An 11,589-nucleotide genomic window follows, 5' to 3' on the forward strand; every position below is an offset into this window, starting at 1 on the left:
CCACAAACACAGAGCACGAGGAAGTGAGTTGCTTAGGAAATCATCCTTGACGACAGGAAGGCGTTGTAAACCATAGACAGTAAAAGAAAACAGTTAGCGAGTTTGCTGGATTAGCTCGCTTTCTAGTTTACAGCATTGCCGATCAATGAGTCGATTGTGATGACTGTGGTATGAGTGTTTATTTGAACTGTTCAACTTTGTTAATGCAGTTGTGAAACGAGTGTAGATGGGTCGCTAATTAGCTTACGTTAGCGATCTGTTAGTTTTGATTTACGCCAGTGACTAAGTTACAGGAGGTGTAGTTAGATATCTGGAACGTTAGACTTAACTACAAACAAAAGTTGTTGTCTAAACCTGTTTTAACGCACCCAATGAACTTGTAACGGGTGTGAAAATTTTATTTATATCAGAAAAGTATGATGTTTATGAAGTTTGTCGATGCTAAAAACGATACAGTATGTATAATAAATAACAAACATGTTATCTTGGAGCAAAAAACAACAAAACACAAAGAAATATAAAACGTACGAATTTCAAAATATATGAATAATGGAAATACAGTATACAAATTGATTATATAGCCGTTTGAACAGATGGATGTGATAACTAATACACTGCATAATGATATTTCAGGACTCTTATGGCAGAATTGCATATAATTGGACAAATCATCGGGGCCACCGGATTCCCACAGAACAGCCTCTTCTGCAAATGGGGTGTACACACAGGTGTCCTTTTTATTTTATGAATTATTATTTTAATGTTTATTTGATATCCCAAAGTTTGTCTTAATATGAAGTAATAAAACCTTTTTCACTTAATGCCATCCAGGAGGAGCGTGGAGACTTCTTTCTGGTCTGAAGGAAGGCCAGACTCAAGTAGACATGCCTCAGACAGGGGACATGGCATACTGGAGTCATCCCATTGATTTGCACTACACTACTAAGGGCCTACAAGGTATTCATCTTGAGTTTAAGAGTGGCAGAAAGAGTTTATAATCACTTAGGCGTGATTTAATTTATAGAAGCATTTTCTCCTTCTAGGATGGCCAAAGCTTCATCTCCAAGTGTGGCATCAGGACTCTTTTGGCCGATGCCAGCTGTATGGCTATGGTTATATCCACATACCATCAAGCCCAGGACAGCATCGTTTGCAGTGCGTGACATGGCGACCGCTGGGATCCTGGCAGGATCAACTTTCTGAGATGTTTGTAGGAGGAGGTCCACAGCTGCGCTCGCCAGATCTCATTTACAGTGGTGCAGACCGATACAGACTCCACACAGTTGGCATGGGCACAGTTGAACTAGAGCTGTGCATTTTTCTGCGCCACTTTGACAGATATGGTGTTGAGAGCTGAGAATGGACTGCTGATTGTCACACATTTCAGATCAGAGATATATGGAGTGAAAAGAAGGTAAAATATTGTGTCATAATGAGCAGGAGGTAGTTCTGTAAGGTATGTGTGAATGTAAAACTGTTGAATGTAGTATGTTATACAAGGAGTTGACTAAAATGGTATGTGATTGATTTATCTCCACAGACTGATCATGTGTTGGATCTCAAACAATATTTTTTTGTTTCAGTTTGTGCATTTTTCTGTACACTTTATATGTTTTATACAATTGTATTTTGTTTTGATCCAATTCAATGTGGCAGTTTTTAAATGTTTATCATTTCTGAATTAAATATTTTTTAAGTCATTCATCAAGGATTGATATGAGAAAACCTTATGCAGTATATATACATATATGTATATGTATATGTATATGTATATATGTCTATATGTCTATGTCTATGTATGTATGTATGTATGTATATATAAATGTATATATATATATATATATATATATATATATATATATATATATATATATAAATGTATATATGTGTATGTGTATATGTATATATGTATATGTATGTATATATATATATATATATATATATATATATATATATATATATATATGTGTGTGTGTATATATATATATATATATATATAATAAAAAATGGAAATGTACAAAATATCTGCATGGAACATGATCTTTAATTAAAATGCATAATGATTTTTGGCATAAAAGAAAAATCTATAATTTTGACCATAAAATATATTTTTGGCTATTGCAACAAATATACCCCAGCGACTTAAAACATACTAACTATAACATTTTGTAGCATGCTCTGCGTTTTGTAGATACTGAGAATCAGCTTATCACATTTTGCTCATTTCCTGTGTGGAGTTTGAAACTGTTTTAGTGAGACTAAAAAAAGATCAAAGAGTAAGTAAAGTTACAGTTCATTTTTGCCATCAGCAATCAGCAGGCTATGGTGAGTCAAAGTGAGCGGAACAATATTTAAAAGACTGCTCATTTATATATATAGAATGAGTCAGTCTTTTGTTCATGATCTGGCTCGGCTCTGTTCATCTTCAGTTCTCTCTTCACAGCAGTTCAGTCAGTGTACTGTTTGAGTACATGAAATACTCGGGGAAATTAGTTTGTTTTAACTCACAGGTATTGTCAGCCACATTAAAAAAGTTAACAGCTTAAGTCATTTGTTAATTAATGCGTATTGGAGATGAGAACTGTTTCAAATGATTCAGTTCGATTTGGTGAACTGGTTCAAGAAGATCCTGTTACATCGAGTGATTCGTTCTTGAACCGGATATCACTACACTGAAGAGAAGAAAAGGCTGAATAAAGTCGTAGTTTTTGCTATTTTTGTACCAAAATGTATTTTCGATGCTTCAAAAAATCAGCGACATGAGGGTGAGTTATTAATAACATAATTTTCATTTTTCGGTGAACTAACCCTTTAAGTGCCAATTTTTCTAAATTGAGATGTATGTATTATATGAAAGCTGAATAAATAATCTTTCCATTGATGCATGGTTTGCTAGGATAGGACAATATTTGGCCGAGATACAAATATTTGAAAATCTGGAATCTGCGGGTGGTGCAAAAAAAATTCTAAATATTGAGAAAATCGCCTTTAAAGGTATCCAAATGAAGTTCTAAGCAATGCATATTACTAATAAAAAATTTAATTTTGAGATATTTACGGTAGGAAATGTACAAAATATCTTCATGGAACATAATCTTTACTCATTATCCTAATGATTTTTGGCATGAAAGAAAAATCTATAATTTTGACCAATACAATGTTTTTTTTATTTTTATGGCTATTGCTGGCTACCCCAGTGACTTGAGACCAGGGTCACATATGTTGACACCATCTTGTTTCAGAAATGTTTTGATGCACTGTTTCACATCCTTCTTGCATTGAATTTCATCAGTTCCTCTCTTAAATATATATATATTTTTTTTTATATAGACAGAAATAAAGATGGGGGAGGGCGTTTAAAAAAAAATGTGTAAAAAAAAAAAAGTGTGTAGCTGTCGTAATTTTTTGGTACCCTCTACTAATTTACTGTTAAAAAGCGTCTGCTTTTTTCTAAGTGTTTGAAAGTAGAATAGCTCCTTTGGGAATTGAGTCTGTATTCTGTAAACGCAAGATGTGGAAGATATTCCAAACAGAAAAACTGCAGCCCTAGCATCATTTCTGTGTTCTGCCATTTAACTGTTACCTTAACATACCCAACTAACCTTGTTAATTTCTTACTCGTTAAAAAAAAGTTTAACATATAAATAATTAATACCTTTGACAAATATGTACAAAACTCACACATGAGATAGCAGTATCCTAAAGGCCACTATATACTTGCATCGGAAGTTCAGTACAATAACACAACAATGTCAAATAAGTTGTATTCCCAGAGTATACCCACCTATGACATAACATTATTTGTATAGCCCTTTTATGATCATAGCAAAGCAACTTTGCAGTAAATTAAGTTTCTACAATATTTAGTAGTAGCTTAACAGTGGTAACTTTCAGTTTATGTGCATATGACAGAAATTTACAAAAACAAATCAAAGACGTAATCAAACAGACGATGAGCACTATTAACAGCAATTATTATGATGCAATCAAACTTGTAGCAATATTCGTTAGTTCTGTATGTTGTTTCGGGGTTAGCATCATCTGAGGACCTCTGAGGGGGTGACATCATCTCTTCTCTGGTGTTCTGGATCCAGACTGAAGCAAACAAATAGATACATAATTAGCGTATCTAACTGCTGTTCCAGCCAAGTAAAATTAATTTGTTTAACCCAAGCCGAAGAATAAGAAGATATAACTGGATCAGATATAACTGCAGTCCAAGATTATTGGATGCATTTTTTTAATGCTTGGCTAAAGAGATGTGTTTTTAATCTAGATTTAAACAGAGAGAGTGTGTCTTAACCCTGAACATTATCAGGAAGGCTATTCCAGAGTTTGGGATCCAAATTTGAAAAAGTCCTACCTCCTTTAATGGACTTTGCTAACCCATGAACTACCAAAAGTCCAGAGTTTTGTAACCTAGCATGATGGATTGTAGCGTGGTAGAAGACTAGTTAGGTATACAGGAGCTAAACCATTAAGGGCCTTATAGGTAAGTAATAATAATTTGTAACTGATACGGAACTGAATAGGAAGCCAGTGCAGAGATTGTAAAATTTGGGTAATATGATCATATTTTCTTGACCTGGTAAAGACTCTTAAGTGCTGCATTTTGGACTACCTGTAGCTTGTTTATTGAAGATGCAGGACAACCACCAAGAAGTGCATTACAATATTCCAGTCTAGAGGTCATGAATGCATGAAGTAGCTTATCTGCATTAGAAACAGGTAACGTTTCATAGCTTGGCAATGTCTCTAAGATGGAAGAATGCAGTTTTTGTAACATGGGAAGTATGATTTACAAAAGACAAGTTGCTGTCTAATATAACACCAAGATTTTTGACTGTAGAGGAAGTAACAGTACATCCGTCTAGTTGCAGATTGTAGTCTACTAGATTCTGTGTACAGTTTTTTGGTCCAATAACTAATATCTCTGTCTTATCCGAATTTAATAGGAGAAAATTATCAGTCATCCAATCCTTCACATTGAATTTTTTTCTTTTTTACCGAATTTGTCTTTTACATTTCAACACACTCTGTTTCATTCTAAATGTTGAATTTGAGTGGATAGCAGTAGCCAGCAGACTCCAGGCACATGAATGCCACCATGATTTCATTTAAACCCTTTGCCTCACATATTGTCCACAGTTTGTGTTAAATCTAGAAGGGAAACTGCTGCGTTGCAAAGGAAGTGTTGTGTCATTTGGTTAAACTCTGCTGCTTCCTTTTCCTCTTTTGTCATTCCTTGAGTTGAGAGCAAACTTAAGTGTTTTCAGAACAAGGATACGGCACAAGAAAGTAACTGATATTACTTTGAACCTCAAATACGTGCATTTATTTGCTCCTGTTGAGCGGGACCCAAGGAAACGTTGAGGTTATCGAATGGAAACTACTTTAACTGAAGCATGGTGGCTTGCAAAGACATCTATTGAGTAATTTCTATGGTCCTCTGACTTTATTGGTGAGTTTTGCTTGTTTTATTTCAGATCCATTGACTCTGTTGTGCCAGCATTATGGGCATCAATATCTCAGTGATTTTTGGGTTCTTATTCAGGCCGTTGGGTTTGAAGTAAAGAAGACAACACCAACTTTTTCTGTAGCAATGCTAAAGTGACGCCAGCATTGTAGCAAGTGTCTAGAAGACCTTTCAGTTCTGTAACCATCTAGTGCCACATTCAAAGACTCAACATAAATTCCAGCGACACTGACCATGAAGGTGGAGAGTTTATTACTAGCATTGCAATGCCTGTTGGGATTTGTACACTACGGCGGAGGATTGTCAACATGCAGTTCTTTAGACCTAGAGCTAATAAAGAGAAAGCGAATCGAAGCGATTCGAGGACAGATTCTCAGCAAACTACGACTGTATAAAGAACCAGAAGTAGACGAGGAAGAGGAGTTACAAAATGTCCCAGCAGAGCTCATCTCAGTATACAACAGCACCGTGGAGCTAAATGAGGAGCAGGCGGCCCCTCTTGAACAACCCAGAGAAGATCCTATGGAGGAGGAATACTATGCTAAAGAGGTTCACAAATTCACCATAAAACTGAGTGAGTGGGTCTGTCCTTTCTTTGTTGTCTGTCGATTCTTAAATGATTACAGTGCATTATTTAAATGGCTAAAATGCCATGTGCCCAACGATTTCCTCAGACAACTGAGGGTGCGTGCAAATTATCTAACCACAAACAGGAAGGAAGGCTGCTAAGAGAACGCTAATGAAGTGACTTAGAGCCTGAGAGTTCCTTGGTAAACAATAGAACCACTCAACTCCAAACATCTCTTGATATTTTATTGTTTCTTAAAGCCTTATTTGCATGTAAAAGACAACATTGCACTTGTTTGGGGGTGTTTTGGTGTCTGTAATGAACTTATAAACCCGCTGACAATGACAATAGCCACTTGGTTTGCCACACACGCACACCCACGTGCCAAAACACAGAGCCCCGTTGTAGTTATTGTCTCTAGTTCATCCCCCACAGCTTGCATTAAATGCATTAAAAAACATCCGTTGTTCTCCACTTTTTTCTTCTTCCTGTGCTCCTTTCAAACAGGGTCATATTTCCAACATTTTTGCTTTCTATTTTATCACCAGAACAGGGAACCCCGGACAAGATATTGTTCAACATCACAGATATAAGCCACACATTGGGTTTAGACTGCACAATCTCCCAGGTGGAGCTCCGGATGCGCATCATGAGTTTTTCAGGTGCTACAGAGCAGAGACTGGAGCTGTATCAGGGCACTGGGAACAAGTCGCGCTACTTGGAATCACGCTTTATTTCCGACAAAATGGCAAGCAAATGGCTAACGTTTGATGTGACACAGACCTTGAAGGACTGGCTCCAGAGAAATGGTGAGAATCAGTGCTGCCTGCCAAATATGACCGTGTTTTTGTGAGAAACTACCGTCTAATGTCAAATTAACCTAGCATAGAAAGTAGCTCATTTAAAACACATTAAATGACGAACTCAACTGCATGTAATCATTAAAATCTTACATATCATAATATGTTACATTTATTGTACTAAAAAAGTATTTTATTTAGGTTTTTAATCTGAATTTAGCTGTCCCACATTTTGCATTCAACCTTAAAACATAACTTTTCCCTGATACAGAAAAATCCTTAAAAAGGTGTCAAACCATTTTCCCTCCATCACTTCAAAAACAAATACAGTTTCAAATCATGTTTATTAATAACTACAACACTGTGTTATTGTTAACTATGCCTAAAAATCATATTTAAAATAGTTTGTGGTAATTAAAATATTGAGCTGAAAAATGGAAATAAAATGTTTTTGAAGTGCTAAAATGACTAAAACTGAAATTAAAATAAATGGAAGCTAAACATGTATATATATATATATATATATATATATATATATATATATATATATATATATATATATATATATATACCAATGAAAACTAATAAAATGACAAAAGCACATAAAGTATATTAATTACATTAATAATGCAGTAAAATGGAAAATATAAAAATAAAAACTAGTTTACAATATTATTAAATAATAAAACTAAAACATAATACTAAAATAAAACTGCTGCAAACTAAAATTGGCAGAATTTGCAAACTTGTTCGTTTTTTGTGTATAGTTCTTTTTGCATTTACATTTTAATCTTACTTTTTTTAGCTATTTAAAATCGAACCTATTCAATTTTCAGATTGATGTAATGTTTAATATTATAATTATAAAATTATTTACATGATGATATCCTGAGGATGATGTCCAACATTTTGAAGGTTAATCTCCTGGTGTATCTGTTTAAAATAAGTGTTTATTACACATATGTAATGTATGCATTATAAACAAAAATAGAACTTTCTATAAAATTTGTTTCATAGAGGCAGAGCAGGGATTTCAATTGAAGATGGCAGATAACTGTGACCCTTCGACTACATTTCCACTCAAAATAGCAGGTTTGTAAATTTAAATTCAAATCCTGTGTTGATGTTGATGGAATAAGCTAATATTGCTCTTTGTGTTTGCAGGTTTGTCAACTACAAGAGGTGATACAGAAACCTTAGCAGACCATATGCCAAAGCCTCACATTTTGGTCATGTCACTTCCCCTTGAAGGCCGCAGCTCATCAAAATCTCGCAGAAAACGTCAAACTGAAACAGAACAAGTTTGTACCGAGTAAGCCTTTTATGAGTAAACATAAAGTAAAATGGATATTCTTTACTCTTTCTATATCAAAAGCCTTACACAGTGTGCCATCTTCCTGTTAAATGCAGTAAGTCTGACAGCTGCTGTGTCAGAAGTCTGTACATTGACTTCCGCAAAGACCTGGGCTGGAAGTGGATACATGAACCTTCTGGTTATTACGCCAACTATTGCACTGGCTCTTGCTCTTTCGTCTGGACTTCAGAAAATAAATACTCACAGGTAGCAATCAGGACTGACATATGCTTAGAACTGAACTAACCGAAAATTTGGGTCTGATTTTGTCTGATTTTCTTTGCCTACAGGTTCTTGCGCTGTATAGGCATCACAATCCTGGTGCATCTGCTCAACCCTGCTGTGTACCTCAGGTTCTAGACCCACTGCCCATCCTTTACTATGTGGGCCGGCAACATAAGGTTGGAATAGATTTTATTGACATTTTTGATGTCATCAGTGGTCAACAGAAATATAAACTAAATAATGCTCGCTATAACTTTCCCCAGGTAGAGCAACTGTCAAATATGATTGTGAAGACCTGCAAGTGTTGCTGAAAGCCATATCTCTGTTTGGTTCTTGTGAGCAAAATCAAGAGAGGAACATTTTGAGGCAGTTTTAACCCAGTATTTTTGGAGGGGAACTATTTTATTCCAGTTATTTTGGTCCTTTTCATTTTACTTGACTCCGCTGTACCACACTTCGATGTACTGATACTGTTGTACATTTATGTTGATGATACTCTACATTTGCTGTACATGTTGTCATAAAAGTGGCAATACTCATTGTTTTATTTAGAGGTGTCAACTATTATTTAACAGAAAATCAAATTGTGACTTAAAATTTTCATCACAGTTCGATGTAGATTATTCTGAATAAAAGTTTGCATATAAAAACTATTGGACACGTCGTTTACTGTATTAAGTGGAATATAATATCTCTCCGTTCTGTGCAGACTGTTTATATCTGTACTTGCATTGCTAACGTAATTATGTTGTTGTTACTTAACTATGCTGTTGACATTGAAAAACCTTCCTTGATTTTTAATACAGTATGTGCTTGCAAATTATTTTATATTATTTTCTCAAATTAATCCCTCAGCTCCAAAAGTAAGCACCGTTGCTGTGTAATTTAATTTTATTGCTTTCAGGTGTAATTTGTATGTGCTGTTGGTGTAATTTTATTGCTGTAGACTGTATTTGTGATCACCACTGAATGTTTGTTGCATGTACCAGTGCATATTGTTTTTCTGTTTTTCCCAGAATCCACATTTGTTACAGGTGTTCAGGAAAGACTATTTCCTGCAAGCTATTTTGTTGTGGCTTCAGAGCTGGCAAGGCTTTTATTTTTTTTATTTCTTTATTAAGGAAGTGAATTAAAAGTTTGTACACTGTGTGGTAGATTACTGCATTTTATGTAATTTATTTTATGGTTACTGAAAATAGAAATAGAGCCAGTTTATTTTGATCAATAATGTTTACAGTATATACCAGTTTGATATATATATATATATATATATATATATATATATATATATATATATATATATATATATATATATATATAATGCATAAATATACATGCATCCCACATAGCAGCTGATATTAAAAAATGTAACATTTATCTTACTTTTTTTTATGGGACTGAAGTTAAAAATAGGCCAAATGGTGTATACAGTGCCACTTGAAGGTTTGTGAACCCTTTGCAGAATCTGTGAAAATCTGAATCTATTAAAAAAGGTCCAAACATTCACTGATGCTCCAGAAAGAAACACAATGCATTGAGCTAGAGGGTGAAAACTTTTGAACAGGATGAAGATGTCCAATTATTTCTTACTTTGTAGAAATATAATTATTCTCTATTTAGTACTGCCCTTCGGAAGCAACAGAATATACTTGCATGTGTACCGGAAAACAAAAGAGGTACACTTTACCTTGATCTTAAATTGCATCCTATTTCCTACAGAAACATCAGTGAATGTTTGAACCTTTTTTAATAGTTGTGTCTGAGTCCCTTAATTTGTCCTCAATGTGAAAAGATGGATCTCAAAATCATAGTCACTGCTGGAAAGGGTTAACATATGCAAAAGATGCTGGAAAACTGAAGATTCCGCAGGACATGGAGGATTTTTCGGAAGAACAGTGCTCAGTTTAACTGTTCAGAACAAACAACGGACTCATGAACAGTTGTGGATCATTCAGGTAACCACACACAGTATTAAGAACCAAGGGTTCCCAAACTTTTTAATGGGGTTATTTTAATATTTTGTCTTGTGGACTAAATGTAAACATCTTTTATGTAAAATATCTTACTCCAAAAAGTACTAAATAAAAAATAACTTGCATTTTGTATGATCTCTCTTGTTAAAATTACTCACATTTTTACTGATTCTGCAAGGGGTTCACAAACTTTCAAGTGACACTGTATATGATCTCTTTATCTGGAAAAAAAGAGAAAAGAACAATAATAAAAAATCTCTCTCTATATATAGTTAATGTAGATGTTAAAGCAAAACCACACTTTTATTGTTTTAGTCTGTAACATGCCAGATGGTAATCAGAAAGAAATGCTTTCATCCTTAATTGTCTTCCCTATTTTTTTTTTCAGAAAAATATTAATGTGACAAATGGTTACGGGGTTGAAGACTTTAACACATTTGAAGGGATACATTGCCTTCAATTTGAATTTTCAGGTTTTTTTGTCTCTCATATTCTCCCTTTCTTTCTGGGTCAACATATCTGCATGTCCAGCACTGTTTTTCTGCAACTGATGTGGGTTGCTGGTTAAAGTGGACATATTACATCCAAAATAAAAGATTGGAATAAAAAGTATGATAGGCCTATTGCTTACCATTTCCTGCACCGCTATTAAAGATACCTGAATGATGTCGTTTTGGATAAATTATGTCACATATGGGTGGAGTCTAAATTAAATTCAGACTAAGGGACATAACTTTATATATATATATATATATATATATATATATATATATATATATATATATATATATGAGAAAATGTAATATTTGGTCAATCACAACTTCAAAAAGTCTGAAGGACCCAACAGGAGAGGTAAAGAGTTTGAGGATATTCTTTAGAAATTGTCCTATGCTGCCATCTAGTGGAACAACTGGAGTGAAGCGCTTTTAGTATTACTGTATTTGGACTTTCCACAAACGAATGGACATGAATACAGGTTCTTCGATATGATTCTAAAGTGATTAGATATTTGTTATAAAAGATATTATGACATTCTTAACTCTGAATATGGAATTCCAGCTCCAATAATTATTATGCTTGCATTGATTGTGTTGCAGGCTTTCCCTGCCCTCGTGCTAAATAATTTACACAAATATCTATGGCGCCCTCTATTGGATAAATATGTACCTTACAAATTTATTACAGTTAAAAAC

At 34.4% G+C, this 11,589-nt stretch overlaps 2 protein-coding genes across 4 annotated transcripts; both read left to right on the forward strand.

Moving 5' to 3' along the window:
- Nucleotides 1-1,700, forward strand: LOC127941907 (B9 domain-containing protein 2). Of its 2 annotated transcripts, none has more exons than XM_052537362.1 (4): nucleotides 1-168; nucleotides 634-728; nucleotides 832-957; nucleotides 1,044-1,700. In XM_052537362.1, the coding sequence occupies exons 2-4, from the start codon at nucleotides 641-643 to the stop codon at nucleotides 1,355-1,357; spliced, it is 528 nt and encodes a 175-aa protein (XP_052393322.1). In that variant the 5' UTR covers nucleotides 1-168; nucleotides 634-640; the 3' UTR covers nucleotides 1,358-1,700. The 2 variants fall into 2 exon arrangements, with proteins under 2 accessions (XP_052393322.1, XP_052393321.1); XM_052537361.1 differs by lacking the exon at nucleotides 1-168 and adding an exon at nucleotides 192-524.
- A 956-nt stretch (nucleotides 1,701-2,656) lies between these two features.
- LOC127942123 (transforming growth factor beta-1 proprotein-like) lies at nucleotides 2,657-9,577 on the forward strand. Of its 2 annotated transcripts, XM_052537707.1 has the most exons (8): nucleotides 2,657-5,461; nucleotides 5,555-6,050; nucleotides 6,593-6,853; nucleotides 7,862-7,936; nucleotides 8,009-8,156; nucleotides 8,255-8,405; nucleotides 8,489-8,599; nucleotides 8,687-9,577. In XM_052537707.1, exons 2-8 carry the CDS (start codon nucleotides 5,711-5,713, stop codon nucleotides 8,732-8,734), a joined length of 1,134 nt encoding a protein of 377 aa, XP_052393667.1. In that variant the 5' UTR covers nucleotides 2,657-5,461; nucleotides 5,555-5,710; the 3' UTR covers nucleotides 8,735-9,577. The 2 variants fall into 2 exon arrangements, with proteins under 2 accessions (XP_052393667.1, XP_052393668.1); XM_052537708.1 differs by lacking the exon at nucleotides 2,657-5,461 and having other exon boundaries at nucleotides 5,536-6,050.
- Nucleotides 9,578-11,589: the final 2,012 nt, after the last annotated feature.

Source organism: Carassius gibelio, chromosome A21 (assembly GCF_023724105.1).
Source record: "Carassius gibelio isolate Cgi1373 ecotype wild population from Czech Republic chromosome A21, carGib1.2-hapl.c, whole genome shotgun sequence".
NCBI classification, from domain to species: Eukaryota; Metazoa; Chordata; class Actinopteri; order Cypriniformes; family Cyprinidae; genus Carassius; species Carassius gibelio.

Coding starts and splice junctions, on each gene's coding strand:
- LOC127941907 (XM_052537361.1), top strand. CDS start 478: ATGTTATCTTGGAGCAAAAAACAACAAAACACAAAGAAATATAAAAC. Junction 729..831: donor CAAATGGGGTGTACACACAG/GTGTCCTTTTTA, acceptor AATGCCATCCAG/GAGGAGCGTGGAGACTTCTT. Junction 958..1,043: donor CACTACTAAGGGCCTACAAG/GTATTCATCTTG, acceptor TTCTCCTTCTAG/GATGGCCAAAGCTTCATCTC.
- LOC127942123 (XM_052537707.1), top strand. CDS start 5,711: ATGAAGGTGGAGAGTTTATTACTAGCATTGCAATGCCTGTTGGGATTT. Junction 6,051..6,592: donor CAAATTCACCATAAAACTGA/GTGAGTGGGTCT, acceptor TTTTATCACCAG/AACAGGGAACCCCGGACAAG. Junction 8,600..8,686: donor ATGTGGGCCGGCAACATAAG/GTTGGAATAGAT, acceptor AACTTTCCCCAG/GTAGAGCAACTGTCAAATAT.